The sequence below is a fragment of the Hemitrygon akajei genome, chromosome 8 (genome assembly GCF_048418815.1).
Source record: "Hemitrygon akajei chromosome 8, sHemAka1.3, whole genome shotgun sequence".
NCBI lineage: Eukaryota > Metazoa > Chordata > Chondrichthyes > Myliobatiformes > Dasyatidae > Hemitrygon > Hemitrygon akajei.
In genome coordinates, this window is record NC_133131.1 from 36,683,361 (window position 1) to 36,699,979 (window position 16,619).

At 41.1% G+C, this 16,619-nt stretch overlaps 1 protein-coding gene across 2 annotated transcripts in view; it reads left to right on the top strand.

The window, feature by feature from the left end:
• Positions 1-6,648: 6,648 nt before the first annotated feature.
• The window catches only part of LOC140731799 (caspase-1-like), a 43,965-nt gene continuing 33,994 nt past the window's right edge, over positions 6,649-16,619 (top strand). The window contains exons 1-3 of one of the 2 annotated variants that reach the window (XM_073053613.1): positions 6,649-6,887; positions 13,849-14,024; positions 14,560-14,832. In XM_073053613.1, the coding sequence (XP_072909714.1) occupies positions 14,637-14,832 (196 nt within the window). In that variant the 5' untranslated portion in view covers positions 6,649-6,887; positions 13,849-14,024; positions 14,560-14,636. The remainder of the gene's footprint in view (positions 6,888-13,848; positions 14,025-14,559; positions 14,833-16,619) is intronic. The other variant, XM_073053612.1, reaches the window with a different exon arrangement.

Genomic DNA, 16,619 nt, shown 5'->3' on the forward strand with positions numbered 1-16,619 from the left:
AAGAGAAAAGTCCCAGCTCTGCTAACCTTGCTTCATGTGACTTGTTTTCCAAACCAGGCAACATCCTGGTAAATCTCCTCTGCACCCTCTCCATAGCTTCCACATCCTTTCAATAATGAGGTGACCAGAACTGAACACAATACTCTAAGTGCGGTCTCACCAGAGATTTGTAGAGTTGCAACATGACCTCTCTACTCTTGAATTCAATGCCCCTGTTAATGAAGCCTAGCATCCCATAGGCCTTCTTAACTACCCTATCAACTTGTGCAGCGACCTTGAGGGATGTGTGGATTTGAACCCCAAGGTCCCTTTGTTCATCCACACTCTTAAGTAACTGACCATTAATCCTGTACTCAGTCTTCTGGTTTGTCCTTCCAAAATGCATCACCTCACACTTGTCCGGATTGAACTCCATCTGCCATTTTTCTGCCCAACTCTGCAGCCTGTCTATATCCTCTTGTAACCTTCAACCACCTATAGCTCCATCCACAACTCCTCCAATCTTCATGTCATCCGCAAACTTACTCACCCATCCTTCCGCCTCTACATCCAGGTCATTTATAAAAATCACAAATAGCAGGGGTCCCAGGACAGATCCCTGCGGCACTCCACTAGTCACTGACCTCCAGGCAGAATACTTTCCTTCCACAACTACCCTCTGCTTTCTTCCTTTAAGCCAATTTTTTATCCAAACAGCCAAGGTTCCACTTATCCCATATCTCATGACTTTCTGGATGAGTCTCTCATGAGGGACCTTGTCAAATGCTTTGCTAAAGTCCATGTAGACCACATCCACTGCCCTACCCTCATCAATTTCTTTTGTTACCTCTTCAAAAAGCTCAATCAGGCTCATGAGGCATGATCTTCCCTTCACAAAGCCATGTTGACTATCCATGAGTAGTCTGTACTTCTCCAAATGCTCATAGATCCTATCCTTAAGAATCCTTTCCAGTAGTTTTCATACCACTGACTTAAGACTCACCGGTCTATAGTTCCCAGGTTTCTCCCTATTTTTTAAACAAGGGAACTACATTTGCCATTCTCCAGTCCTCCGCGCCTGCAGCCAAAGAGGATTCAAAGATCATGGCTAATACTCCTGCGATCTCTTCTCTCAATTCCCACAACAACCTGGGGTATATCATATCCGGCCCTGGGGATTTATCAATCTTAACGTTTTTAAGAAGATCCAGCACTACTTCTTCTCTAATCTCCACATTGTCCAGCACACAGGCCCGCTCTACTTCAACCTCATCCTGATCAAGATCCTTTTCACTTGTGAATACTGAAGCATAGTATTCATTTAGGACCTCCCCAACCTCCTCCGCCTCCAGGCACACGTTGCCCTCTTTATCCTTTAGCGGTCCCACCTTTGTTCTCGTCATCCTCCTATTCTTCACATACGCATAGAACACCTTGGGGTTCTCCTTAATCCTACGTGCCAAGGCCCTCTCATGCCCCCTTCGAGCTCTCCTAAGTCCTTTCTTTAGCTCCTTCCTGGCTACCCTATATTTCTCATAAGCCCCTCCTACTTCCTGCTTCTTATATCTAACATATGCTTTCTTTTTCCTTGACGAATTGCCTCACTTGTTTCGTCAGCCACGGTTCCCTTTTCCTACCATTTTTTCCTTGCCTCAGTGGGACAAACCTATCCTGAATCCAGCTCAAGTGGTCCCTAAACTTCTCCCACATTACTTCTGTGCTTTCCCCTTTGAACATCTGTTTCCGATTTACTCACTAGTTCCTGCCTCATCCCTTCAAAGTTAGTCCTTCCCCAGTTAAGCATTTTACCATTTCGTCTGATTTTATCCCTTTCCATAGCTATGCTGAAGCTAAGGGAGTTATGGTCACTCTCACCAAAATGCTCCCCCACCAAGAGGTCTGTCACCTGACCAGGTTCATTACCCAGAACTAGATCCAGTATAGCCTCTCCTCTCGTTGGCCGGTCCACATACTGTGTCAGGAATCCTTCTTGAACACACCTGACAAATTTAGCCCCATCTATCCCCCTTGCACTCAGGAGGTGCCAGTCAATATGAAGGAAGTTGAAATCACCCATAACTACTACCTTGTATTTCCTGCACCATTCTAAAATCTGCCTGCTTATCTGCTCCTCGGTGTCCCGAGGGCTACTTGGGGGCCGATAGACTACTCCCAGCACAGTGATTGATCCCTTCCTATTTCTGACTTCCACCCAGACTGACATGTTGGAATAAAAGGATCAATTGATTATTTACTTATCCATTCATTCATTCATTTATTTATTGATAAAGTCCTTCCAGCACTTCAAGCCACACCACCAACAACTCGATTTAACTCTAGCCTAATCACAGAACGATTTAGAATGACCAATTAACCTACCAATCAGCATGCATTTGAACTGTGAGAGGAAACTGAAGCATGCATAGGAAACCCGTGCGGTCACAGGGAGAATATACAAACTCCTTACAGACAGTGATGCAAAAGGAATGTGGATTGCTAGTACTTTAAGATGTGCGCTGGCCTGTTAGGTCATTGAAGAAGGGTGTGTACCCTCCAGATCAACCCTACAGCCATCCATGACAGTGGCTGGCTAAAACTGTCAATGTTTTGCAACAACAACAAATGTAATGGAAGAACTCAGCAGGTCATGCAGCACGTGCGAGGGAAGAAACTGTTGACATTTCGGGTGAAAAATCTGCATCAATCTTTTTCCCTTCATTTATGTTTGTCCTTTGCTTCCTTGCTTTTTCCTCTCCATGCATAATCCCTGATTTCTTTATTTTCAGCGTGATGCTAATGTCACTGTTCCCATTTCATTATCAAATTATCTCACGAAAATTCAATACGAAAAGAGGTCCTTCACAATATTAGTATGAAGGAAGTGAATATTTCTTTAACAGTCAAGTTAAGGACAAGGAGGACTATTTCAGCCACAATTTCTCCCATTCGGCACATCAAGGCACTGGAAGTCAAGCAGAAATGCCCATTTGTCTGTATACTTCATCAGAATCCGGGGGGTTTAAACTAGATTTGCAGGGGGAGGGGAACCAGAGTGTTAGAGCAGATGGTGAGGTGGAGGAGGATAAAGGTCATGCAAGAACTGCAAGTATAGTGCATGGAGTAAAGCCAGATCTAACATATAAAGAGGCTTTGAGGAAAGAGAAGCAGAATAAAGGGTGTAAAGGTAGTAAGGTAGAAGGGCTATAGTGGGTGTACTTCAATGCAAGAAGCATCAGGAACAAAGGTGATGAACATACATGGAATTATGATGTAGTGGCCATTACAGAGACTTGGCTGGCACCAGCGCAGGAATGGATTCTCAATATTCCTGGATTTCAGTGCTTTAAAAGGGATGGGGGTGGCATTACTGGTCAGGGATACTATTACAGCTACAGAAAAGGGTCCTCTTTTGAGTCAGTATGGGTGGAAGTTAGGAACAGGAAGGGAGCAGTTACTCTATTGGGGGTATTCTATAGGCCCCTGGTAGCAGCAGAGATACCAAGGAACAGATTGGGAGGCAGGTTTTGGAAAGGTGCAAAAATAACAGGATTGTTATCATGGGTGACTTTAACTTCCCTAATATTGATTGGCACCTTAGTTCCAATGGTTTAGGTGGGGTAGAGTTTCTTAAGTGTGTCCAGGATGGATTCCTTACACAGTATGTTGACAGACTGACTAGGGGGAATGCCAAACTAGATCTCGTATTAGGTAACAAACCAGGTCAGTTCACAGATCTGTCAGTGTGTGAGCATCTGGGGGACAGTGACCACCACTCCCTGGCCATTAACATTATCATGGAAAAGGATAGAATCAGAGAGGACAGGAAAATTTTTAACTGAGGAAGGGCAAATTATGAGGCTATAAGGCTAGAACTTGTGGGTGTGAATTGGGTTGATGTTTTTGCAGGGAAATGTACTATGGACATGCGGTCGATGTTTAGTGATCTCTTGCAGGATGTTAGGGATAAATTTATCCCGATGAGGAAGATAAATAATGGTAGGGTGAAGGAACCATGGGTGACAAGTGAGGTGGAAAATCTAGTCAGGTGGAAGAAGGCAGCATACATGAGGCTTAGGAAGCAAGGAACAGATGGGACTATTGAGGAATATAGGGTAGCAAGAAAGGAGCTTAAGAAGGGGCTAAAGAGAGCAAGAAGGGGGCATGAGAAGGCCTTGGCGAGTAGGGTAAACGAAAACCCCAAGGCATTCTTCAATTATGTGAAGAACAAAAGGATGACAGGAGTGAAGGTAGGACTGATTAGAGATACAGTTGGGAAGATGTGCCTGGAGGCTGTGGAAGTGAGCGAGGTTCTCAATGAATACTTCTCTTTGGTATTCACCAATGAGAGGGAACTTGACGGTGAGGACAATATGAATGAGGTTGAAGTTCTGCAGCATGTTGATATTAAGGGAGAGGAGGTGTTGGAATTGTTAAAATACATTAGGATGGATAAGTACCCAGAGCCTGATGAAATATTCCCCAGGCTGCTCCATGAGGCGAGGGAAGAGATTGCTGAGCCTCTGGCTTGGATCTTTCTGTCCTCGTTGTCCATGGGAATGGTACCGGAGGATTAAAGGGAGGCGAATGTTGTCCCCTTTTACAAAAAAGATAGTAGGGATAGACCGGGTAATTATAGACCAGTGAGCCTTACATTTGTGGTGGGAAAGCTGTTGGAAAAGGTTCTTAGAGATAGTATCCATGGGCATTTAGAGAATCATGGTCTGATCAGGGACAATTGGCATGGATTTGTGAAGGGCAGATCGTGTCTAACAAGCCTGTTAGAGTTCTTTGAGGAAGTGACCAGGCATATAGATGAGGGTAGTGCAGTGGATGTGATCTACATAGATTTTAGTAAGGCATTTGACAAGGTTCCACATGGTAGGCTTATTCAGAAAGTCAGAAGGCATGGGATCCAGGGAAGTTTGGCCAGGTGCTCTCAGAATTGGCTTGCCTGCAGAAAGCAGAGGGCCGTGGTGGGGGAAGTACATTCGGATTGGAGGGTTGTGACTAGTGGTGTCCCACAAGGCTCAGTTCCGGGACCCCTACTTTTCGTGATTTTTATTAATGACCTGGATATGGGGTTAGAAGAGTGGATTGGCAAGTTTCCTGACGACACAAAGGTTGGTGGTGTTATGGATAATGTAGAGGATTGTTGAAGATTGCAGAGAGACATTGATAGGATGCAGAAGTGGGCTGAGAAGTGGCAGATGGAGTTCAACCCGGAGAAGTGTGAGGTGGTACACTTTGGAAGGACAAACTCCAGGGCAGAGTACAAAGTAAATGGCAGGATACTTGGTAGTGTGGAGGAGCAGAGGAATCTGGGGGTACATGTCCACAGATCCCTGAAAGTTGCCTCACAGGTAGATAGGGTAGTTAAGAAAGCTTATGGAGTGTTAGCTTTCATAAGTTGAGGGATAGAGTTTAAGAGTCGTGGGGTAATGATGCAGCTTTATAAAACTCTAGTTAGGCCACACTTGGAGTACTGTGACCAGTTCTGGTCGCCTCACTATAGAAAGGATGTGGAAGCATTGGAAAGGGTACAGAGGAGATTTACCAAGATGCTGCCTGATTTAGAGAGTATGCATTATGATCAGATATTAAGGGAGCTAGGGCTCCCTTTGTAGAGAAGGAGGATGAGAGGAGACATGATAGAGGTATACAAGATATTAAGAGGAATAGATAGAGTGGATAGCCAGCGCCTCTTCCCCAGGGCACCACTGTTCAGTACAAGAGGACATGCTTTAAGGTAAGGGGAGGGAAGTTCAAGGGGGATATTAGAGGAAGGTTTTTTACTCAGAGAGTGGTTGGTGCGTGGAATGCACTGCCTGAGTCTGTGGTGGAGGTAGATACACTAGTGAAATTTAAGAGTCTACTAGACAAGGTACATGGAGGTATTTAAGGTGGGGGGGGGGGGATATATGGGAGGCAGGGTTTAAAGGTCGGCACAACATTGTGCTGTACTATTCTATGTCCTATTAGAAAACAAAGTGATGAAATTAGGCATCAGCCCTATGACTCTTTTCTGTGCTATATCTTACATTTTGGCTGTTTTTGGGATTGGTTTGGGGGATTTACAGGAACTAGCAGACATTTCATTGAGTGGTTTAAACTGGGCAGTTTCAGCACCACTTCTATGGACTTGGCACAGTTGTTCGTCTTACTAGAAAACTAAATAACTGCTGAAATTAAGAACAGAAAATATTGGAATTATAAAATTGTAGGAAGAGAAACGGAGTCGACGTTTCAAGTTGAAGACCATTGCTTTTCTTTTTATTTTCGTTTTTGATATATCCATGATCTCCAAAACAAAGCTTGATGTAAAAGTGTTTAGATAGTCCCCAAACCTGTAGAAGCAATGGAACTGAGGAGTCCAGCCCCGAAAGCATATGAGAGGACTGCTGAACTTAGTGCAAACAGCTGTAAAGGAAAATAAGACCCTCGTCTTTGACTGGAAACGTTGTCTATGGTTGATACGTTCCGTGATAATTGCCCTCAGTGCCAAACCGCCCATCATTTCACCTGTTTAGTCCAGTCACACCTGCAGGTCCCTTACCATTCGTAGATTTCCTTCGAACATAATAGGCATTTATTTTACAGCAACTTTATGGCTTATCCTTCAGCAGTTCGAATCGTCAGATCTGCCTTCATGCCCTTGCATTCCTTCTGTTTTAAACTTCAAAGTTTTCGGGAAAAGTAAAACGCCCATTAAATGATATGAGCACTGACTCCAAATTGTCCTCGGGAAGAAATCTCAGATCCCTGAGCTGACAAGACTTTTGATTCCAGGAACTTCGAATAATCGGAAATTACGCAAAATCGCAAGTTTTAACGCGTGTCCGGGAGAAAGCAGCAACCGCATTTGTTCGGGCGGCTTTACTGAGTGCATTGACGGAGGATGGAAGCAGCAGGTAAATTTCTACAACTGGAGCGTTCAACTGCAGAGTGGGCAAGGAAAGTTGGCGTTAGGGCCGCGAGGTATTGGAAGGGCGGCAATAAAGTTCCCACGGAGTGCAATTTATGTCGTACAGTTTGACGGCGAAACTTTTCAGGTTGGCGCCTGAATAATTTAGACGCGTAAATCTACGCCGTCCTGCCTGGCATTCAGTGAGCTGTTGGGAGCTTCTGTTGCCATCTCCACGGAATTTCTTGAATTCAGTCGGGGGAGGGAATAATGCCAAAGGGGTACTTGAGAAAAAATTGTGAGGGAAGTAAGTAGGCAGGGTGAACAAAGGCAAGTAAAAGTACGGAAATAAGCCTGATATTCAAGGCTTCTTATCAAATGCATACAGAATTCGCAACAAGGTGGATAAATTAACGACAACAATAGAAGAAATGCCTTCGAGGCGACCAGATCTGGGTGGGGATTGAGTGTTTAAGCATATCCATCATTTCAATTGATATGCAAATTAAAAAGAAAAGGGAGGTCGTGTCGTGCCATTGCATCGGGATGAGATCAGCATCGAAAACATGGGGAGAACAAAGAGAGTAAAGTTTGGGGGGGGGGGTGATCTCTTGGAATTGCTGAGAAGAAAGGGGGATATGCGTCTGGTGGCGGAAGTTGCAGAGGGTTACGGTTTGAATGGAGAAATGGTAAACTGGAAAGCGAGGAACTAGGAAACTTCCCAAGTCCGTGAAGAGAGGGAGGGATGAAAACAGAGGTGGGGGAAGTAGATGAGATGTACCCGTGCGGAGCAAATGCGACAGAGAGAGACCAGCTCAGGAATGGAATTTGGTCCTTACAACAGCCACAATTTTGTTGCATGTAGTAAATATAGCCGACGGAGTATGGGGCTTGTAGTGCTTGCAGAAATCTGATATTTATATATCTTTGCTGCCTTTCATTAGATTAACTGCTCCTTTCATAATTCTTTTACATAAATTCAGGACGTTTCTTATGTTTGAGTGGTTTCTTTGTGGGGGGGGGAGGGACAAGGATTGTCCCTTTCATCACAGTTTGTGGTCTATGATGACGTCCACCCTGAAATGACTTGGTTACTTTGAGAGTTATCGAGAGTCTGATGTTACTTAGACCACAGGAGCATAAGACAGATGAGCAGAACGCGGCCAATCGGCCCATCGATTCTGCTCTGCCATTCCATCATGGCTGATTTTATTACATCTTCAACCCATTCTCCTGCCTTTTCTCCATAACCTTTCTTACCAATCAATAACCTAACAACCTTTGTTTTAAATATACCCAAAGACTTGGACCCCGCCGACCTCTGTGACAATAAATTTCACAGATTCAACACCCTCTGGCTAAACAAATTCCTCCTCATCTCTGTTTTAATGGGATGTCCTTGTATTCTGATGCTGTACCCAATGCTCCTCGACCTGTTCCACTATCGGAAACATCCTCTCCACATCCACTCTATCTAGGCCTTCCAGTATTCGATAGGTTTTAATCTCATTGAGAAAACAAAATTCTGAAGTTTTCCATTTATTGAAAGTTTTACAAGTTCTATTAAGCAGATTGAGGATAGCTAAAGGAATCTTATTTAATGAATTATCTGTGGGAACTTGAATACAGATTACTTTGACCATTAGAACACAACATAAGAAAATAGCAGGAGTTAGCCAATCAGTCCCCCTCAAGCCTGCCCTGAAATATGATCTGTCCCAAGCCTCATCTCCTCTTCCTACCAGTTCCCAATAATGATTTTTTTTCTCTGCTCTTTCACAATGATCTAACCCCACCTTGAAACTTCTTAATTCTTAATTTTGTCTAAAGGAACATTCCTTGTCTCCAGTAACATACCATAAATCTTAGCTATTGAACCATTATGAAAAGGTGTCAAACTAAAAATTACGTCTATTAAGTTCTTATCTGAGCTTATAGGGAATGTACATAATTGAGATCTTATAAAGTCTCTAATTTGTAAAATATCTAAAAAAGTGAGTTTTGGGTAAACTATATTTAGCTGACAATTGCTCAGATAAGAAAGGTTTCCTCCAATAAGCAGATCCCCAAAACATTTAATACCCAACCTGTCCCATTCCTTAAAAACTAAATCAGTCATGGAGGGTTTATACTAAAAAAAATAATATAAATGGGGCTTGAAAGGGAAAATCTCAATAAACCAAAGTGTTTTCTAAATTGTACCCAGATCCTCATAGTATGTTTAACTATTAAATTATCAGTTAGTTTACTTACAGATAAAGGAAGTGAGAATCCAAGAAGAGAAATAATAGAAAATTTATTAACAGAGTTAGCTTCTAAAGAAACCCATACTGGACAATCTATACAATTAATATAATATAGCCAAAATGTAAGATAACTGCCCAGTAATAAAACCTAAAATTAGGTAAGGCTAAACCTCCAGACTTTTTAGATTTTTGTAGATGAACTTTATTTAAATGAGGATTTTTTTCCCCATATATTTTCCATATATAAGAGGATAAAGTAGAATCGAGAGAGTCAAAAAAGGATTTAGGAATAAAAATGGGTAAAGCCTGAAAAAGATATATAAATTTATGTAGAATATTCATTTTCATAGAATTAATTTGTCCATTCAGCGATATTGAAAGGGGTGACCAATTTAATGATATCCTTTTTACATGATTCAATAAAGTAAGAAATTTTTTCTTTCAAAATAACTTCTTTATTGATCCAAACTTCACACACTCTGTGGCAGATAGTTCTAGAGGCTGAGTACACACTGTGAGAACAAGCTCATTGCTGCCTTTGTTTTTAAATAGCATTCCCAAATCATACAGGACTGGATTATTTGCACTGAGAAAGCAAAAAAGTGTTGTGGGAATTACATGGTGACCATATTTGAGGGACAATATTAAGTAAACAAAGTAATGAAGTGGTACACAGTGAATGGTGTTGATCAGCGAAACAGAGCATACGTGCATAGGTGTAGAGAGGAGAGGCTAACAATGCTCTGCTTGGTCTGGGTAGGAGTAGAGATCCAAGTTGAAGCTCTACAGGAGTAATTGTGTTCTAGATATATGAACTGCAGATGGGGCTAAAGTCCACAAAGTACATAAGCTTATTTTAATAGACTATCCTCTTAGTTCAATGAATTCCACTGATTGGCCATTTTTTCATAAGTTTTTCTTTTTCAGAATTTTTTGTCTGGTTATGGTAGGACGCAAATATAGGTTCAGACTACTTGTATCATGTAGGAATTTGGAGAAATAAGAAATTAACTTTTATTGAAAGTAATGCATTTAATTGCGTACAGTGCTGATGTTCTGCAATAGTTCAACTAAGTTAAAAATGTCTTGTTGATGATTTTCATTTGTACTGAAAGTCTGAGTAAGTATCCAACAAGAATCAGCCAGCGTTGATGGATTCCAGTTGCACCAATATCGTTTCTTCACGACCACAATATCCTGGTGAAACCTTTCACCATGCTCGTTGCTGACAGTGCCATGATTTGCAGGGAAGAAGTCTAAATGGGAATGCAGAAAATGAATCTTTAGTACATGTTGCATTTCATGGTTTGTATGCTTGAAGCATGTTGTCAACCAGCTGCATGCAGTTTGGTGCACTGTAGTTGGCAAGAAAATTTTCAACAACCTTCCATGCCTTCCATGTGATTGCAGAACCATATAATTGGTGAAACACTTGATGTCACAATTGGCCTAATCATTGCACAGTCTAACAGGAAATGCTGTCCTCCACCATGTTAGCATTAGCTCATTCACTGAAAGTGATATTGTATAAAGTTCCCATTTTGTGTTATTAGGTCATCTGAATCTTAGTTTTCCTCTGAATTGATTGCCAAAAATAGATTTTTATTAAGTGCTTTCATTCCTCTCTGAATTTGATTTTAGACTTCTATTATACTGCATTCCACCTGAGCAAACATTTTTACATTTTAAAAATTCCCAGTGACTCTTCTTCTCTCATAATCCTTAAAATGCCTTTCATTCTACCTCTGAAGTTTCCCTCAGAAGGGAATTATTTATGTATTTTGGTAATCTAAAGAAAATATTCTTTTTACTTAATTAAAGTGTAAATACAACTAGGATATGTTTTCTGTGACAATATAGGAATTTCAGACACATGAAGTTTTAATGGCCAAATGAATTGGACAATGAACATCATTATTAACTGAGATTTTATAAGGGGTTGGCCAGACTGTATTTGGAGTATTGTCAGCAGTTTTGGGCCCTGTAGCTAAGAAAGTATGGCCTAGCATTCAAGGTGCAAGAATAATCCCAGGAATGAAAGGGTTAATGCTTGATGGCTCACTGGGGTTTAGAAGAATGAAGGGGGATCCCTTTGAAACGTGCTGAGTATTGATAGGCCTAGATAGAGTGGATGTGGAGAGGATGTTTCCAGTACTGGGAGAATATAGGACCAGAGGGCACAGCCTCAGAATACAAGGACATCCCTTAAGAACTCACATGAGGAGGAATTTCTTCAAAGTTCAAAATAAATTTATCAAAGTACGTATATGTTCCATATGTTGCCCTGAGATTCATTGCTTTGCAAGTTTTAGATGTAGCTTTAGCCAGCAGTGAATCTGTGGAATTCAGCGCAGAGATTCAAAGCAGAGATTGATAGATTCTGTATGTATAAGGGTGTCAAAGGTTTTAGGAAGAAGACAGGAAAATATGCTTGAGAGGGAAAATAAATCAACCATGATCAAATGTGTAGTAGATAGATGGGCTGAACGGCCTAATTCTGCTCTAGTGACTTATGGCCTTACCTCCTCTTTGCTCTGCTCATGGGCAAGACTTGTCCTTGAGAGGGAAAACAAGTATAGTATGTTACCATAGTACAAGAATGTACAACCAGACGTTAGTAATAGGCCTCTCACTGCATTTGTATGGATATACTGTCAGAAGTACACCACTTAATCAACCTGTATAATAATACTGTCAGCAATACACTGCTTGCTGAAATCATATATTAATAACAATAACAATAATTCACTGATAGATCTAGCAGAACAAATTTTAGCTGTTATTGATAGTAAATAAATTAGAAAGCAATTTGTGACATGTTTTACTGATGGCTTCTGATGTCATTCAGTAACCTACACTTAGATCCAGAAATTTGTTGACAGAAATTGTAGTATTTTCATGTGGTAAAGGAGTGTGCTGCCAAACTTCCTTAACTTCTCTTCATTCTTGTCTTTTGGCTCTGAGGACAAGGGGAGAGGTGGATTCCCGGTTGATCAGCCTTGTTGGCCTATCATGGGTGGACTGGTTGGTGGTCTGTTCTTTGCAGCTCATATTCTTTTCTGATTAAGTGAAGTGTGCCTTTATCATGTCTGGTGTTTCTGATGCTTACCAAGGATCTTTGGCCATAACTGGCTGACAAGTATAAAATTTGTTTGGGGAATTGTGGGGGTTAGACATATGAAGATCATATCTAATTGATACTTGAAGATTTTCTGACTCACTGTTGATAGCTTTGAGAAGAACACAAACAATATTATGATGAGTTTCCCATAAAGCATTTTGAAGGCATTATTGGTGGTACCTCTCCAGTCTCTTTATACCTCATTATACAACTCAAATTTCACTTTGATAAAGAAGGGTAAGGATGATAAGCAAATTACTTCCTGGGATGTTGTTGTTTTGTGAAACACTAACTCTGTTGAATCATAACACTGCAGCGAAGTTGTGGGGAAGGATGACCACCTACCTTCAGGAAATGCTTGACCGTCTCGGGGCTCTGTCCCATGATGTTCAGTTGTGAGGGGCTGTTTGTGAGCCTTTGAACAGTCTGACAAAGGAGCTTTAGTATAATTAATATTGACCAAAATTTCCAAGTTTCAGTAATTTTCTGGAGTGGGCTATAGGTCACGTGTGCAAAAACAGGATGAATTGGAAAATTCACTTATCAAGTGGAGGCCGAAGTGCTCTGTATCCAGTCTGTATTTGAAGGTGATTCCAGAGGGAAGACTTTCTTTACTGAGGTCAATGATAATTGCTATGTAGGTGTTGAATTAGCTATTATTTTACTCTAGGTTAACTAACAAGCAATTCTGTCTTCAAACCACAATCAAGAATACTGTCATCTAGTTACACAGGAGCCTTAAGACCTCAGTTAAGTTTTGTCAGATATCCTCTCTTACAAACCTTCACAGTTTATAGAATCAAGAGAATGTCTTGGGTTTATGTACAATTCCTTTAGGATCCATGCTATGAAGATCATGTGAGGACCTCTTAATTAACTTCTACATCCACCTACCTCATCTCATCTGTGGCCACAAAGTTATTATTTCATCATGCAAGTTCCCGGTAACTATACCAGTTTCTCTTTGTTTTATTTTAATATAACAATGGCCTGGCAGGTTAACCCAATATGATCACTGTAAGTGGATATCCATCCAGGATATGGTTGTCCTGAGAGGGTTTAGGTTATTTTTTTTTAGCGGTCTGAGAAGAGGGAATTCCAAAAAGGGCTGTCCTGTGACAATCAACACACACGAAATGCTGGAGGAACTCAGCAGCCCAGCATTTTGTATGAGTTGCTTGGATTTCCAGCATCTGCAGATGTTCTTGCGGTTGTGTCCTATGACCGTACCGCCTGCCGAATTACAACCTTGCTCAGTTCAGGTACAGTCGCATATGTATGGATACGCAGGAGGCCGTCAGCTTCACTGGTCCTGGCACAGTCCGAATCCAAATCCGATCTATTATCACATTACGTACAGTGTGAGATTTGTTGTTTTTTTGCCACAATGCTAGAATTTTTCTTTTGCAGCTTTGTGGATTCCTGCCGCAGGCCTGCAAGTAATTTGCTTTGGTTTGTGGCAGCTAGTGTCCGAACAGTAACAAACTTGTAAGAAGGAGATCCACTACTTTGTGGTAAGGAGAATCCAGGTCAACTGGAGATCCCCATCTATTACTCTTATCTATCTTAGCAACAACTGGGATCTCAATGTTTTTCCACAGGGGATGTTGGAGGCTGTGCAGTCTTGCGACCTGACCTCATGGGTAACCCTATCAAGAATATGAGATTCTGGATGAAGTAGCCAGAGTCATTAAAACCTACAGCCTTCTCTGCCATAATATTCTCAGTCCAGGAAGAAGTTCTGATTTAGTAATAATTTGTTCAGTGATGCTGTAAGGTAAAAGCTTTAGTAATATTTCAAATACTGATGTTTCCCAATCATATTGACTAAAGGTCTTGCTCAGAAATTCTGTAAATTAACACAGTTTGTATCTTTCTATCTAACTCACCAAACTTGTACATTATCACAACTAGTCTCTTATTAATTCACACTTCTGGAGTGGCGTTATCAGTGATATTCTACTTTACATTAACACTGTTGGCAATAATTCACCTAAAATCTAAATAATATCTGTGCAAGTAATCCTGTCCAGCAATGTTGGATTTTGTTATGTAATAACTTCGTATAAACCTTCCACTGGTGTATCACAAATTACCAGGCATTGTGTTTTGACTTCAGAACTGTAAGCAGTCACTGAGTGAATTCCACATTGCAGATTTTGTACAGTAACACAGTTATTAATTACTCGTCTCATTCAGTCTGTGTAAATCTTCACTAATTGAAGGTGCATATTAATATTATACACTTACTCTGTTGTATTTAAAATGACATAGAACAACAAAAAAATAAAAAGTTTGTTATCTTATTTCAGATAAGAGGCTGAAAAGGCTGAGGACCGACCTGGTGAATGGTCTCACTAAAGGTGTCATTGCTGATCTGGTGGATGAAATGCAAGGAGAAGGAGTGATCAACACCTCTGAATGTGAAGAGATTCTCCAAGCAAATGTAACAACCAAAGACAAGGCTAGAGGTCTTATTGATACTGTGTCAAGAAAGGGACCTCGAGCTAGTGAAAAACTAATTCAGAGTCTGAATAATTCTGATAAAGAGCTGTGCAACAAGCTGGGACTTTCCCCGGTGGAAAGTAGGTGAACCAATTAAAAAAAAATGATCATGGGATTATTATCCAAATATGAACAGAGTATTTAGAGAAGAACTGAAATGATTTCTTGTTAAGTGATAATTCCATTCAAACAATAATCCCATGCGATGGGCTGTGTAGTCATAGCATTGGTGCCAAGCCTGGTAGATGTGTACTCACTCTGAGTCTGAACCAGGACCTGTGTGCTCATACTGTCAGTCCCAGACAAGAGACTGTGTGTGAGCAGTGCGAGTTTTAGACTAAGAACTGAGTGCATGTACCATCAATCCTAGACCTGGACCTATGTGCTCAAGCTGTTAGTCCCAAACCAAATGAGCTGCGTCACGACCAATCACCAGACATTGTATTTTGACTTCCTAATTGTACATAATACCAGGTGAATTCCCTGCCTATGTTCCATTTTAAGAATGGATGTACCTATCTGAATGCACAGTGCTCATTTGGATTTGTGAGAAAATAAATGTGCACATCAGTTGCAGGCATCTCAGGGCAGATGATCTGCCCGGATGTTTCTTCCCCTGTATAACTGTATTTCAGGCACCTCGCTCTTTGATCTGGTCTTGTTGTGTACTGAAGTTTTGTTCAATGCCCAATCCCAATCTGCCACAAAAGCTTTTCTTAAATAAATGAACTGAACCCTTACATTTTAAATCTGTCTAATGCGTGTGTTTAATGTATTTCCTCATTTTATATGTTTGAGGCATTTTCATACATCCCAAGTGATTGGCAGCTGTCTTTAGACAAGTTTTGCTGGCAATGTCTGATCTCTAAATAATCTGGAGCTGATCTGACAGTTTATTGCCATCGCATATTCTGTTTCTTTTCAAATAAGTTTCTGAATATTATAATCACAAAGGAAAATATTGTAAATCTTTCTGATGGATCTGAAGTGGATGTAGTTAGTTGTAAATTACTTACAAAAAAGAAATACTTAAGGTGCAGGACCAGAATTTGTTGATAACTTTAATCTTTTTAATGATCCCTTGTGTACATAATAAAATCATATTCTATGAAGTAATGATATATGCATTGGAGTTTTGCCAGAAGAAATGTGGTAAGAAACCAACAAATTCCAGCAGGTTATATCCCAAACCCTCCAGTTCTTGGCCGGTCACAGGTCTTAAAACATCAAGCATCCTGCCATTACAAATTCATTGCCCAAAGAGTCAATTTCAGCAAATAATTCCTTCAGTACTAATTCTATATCAGAACTAGATTCAACCTAACAGACTGACTCTTAAAGCCTATTGACCCACCTGTATCTGTTCACTTCATCCATGCTTCATTCAGGAGCAAGTTATTCCACCACAGTGAGCACTGCTGGTGGTGGAGGTTAACACTGCTGTCTTTACAGCTCCCGGGACCAGGTCAATTCTGACCTTGTGTGCATCCTGCATTGAGTTTGAATGGTCTCCCCATGACTTGCTGGGTGTTCCAGATCCCACTGACATCCCACAGATATGCCGTTAGGTTAATTGGCTGCTGTAGGTTCATTCTTAGCCAGAAGTGGCAAAGGAATCAGAGAAGAGTTGATGGACATGTGAGTGAATAAAGTTGCAAGGAGGTATAAAGTGCGTCCAAGCCATAATCTGTCCTAAAGTCAGTCAATCCCAGAACCTGACCTCCCAGTGACCATAACTTGCAAGTCCAGTCTGCCATGGTGGTCAGTCCAACCCTGCTTCAACTGAGAATCTTATCATTCTCAAGTCATAATTGTCCAACAGCTGTTACTCTGACCATGGGCCACCAAGTAATCAGATCATTACCTG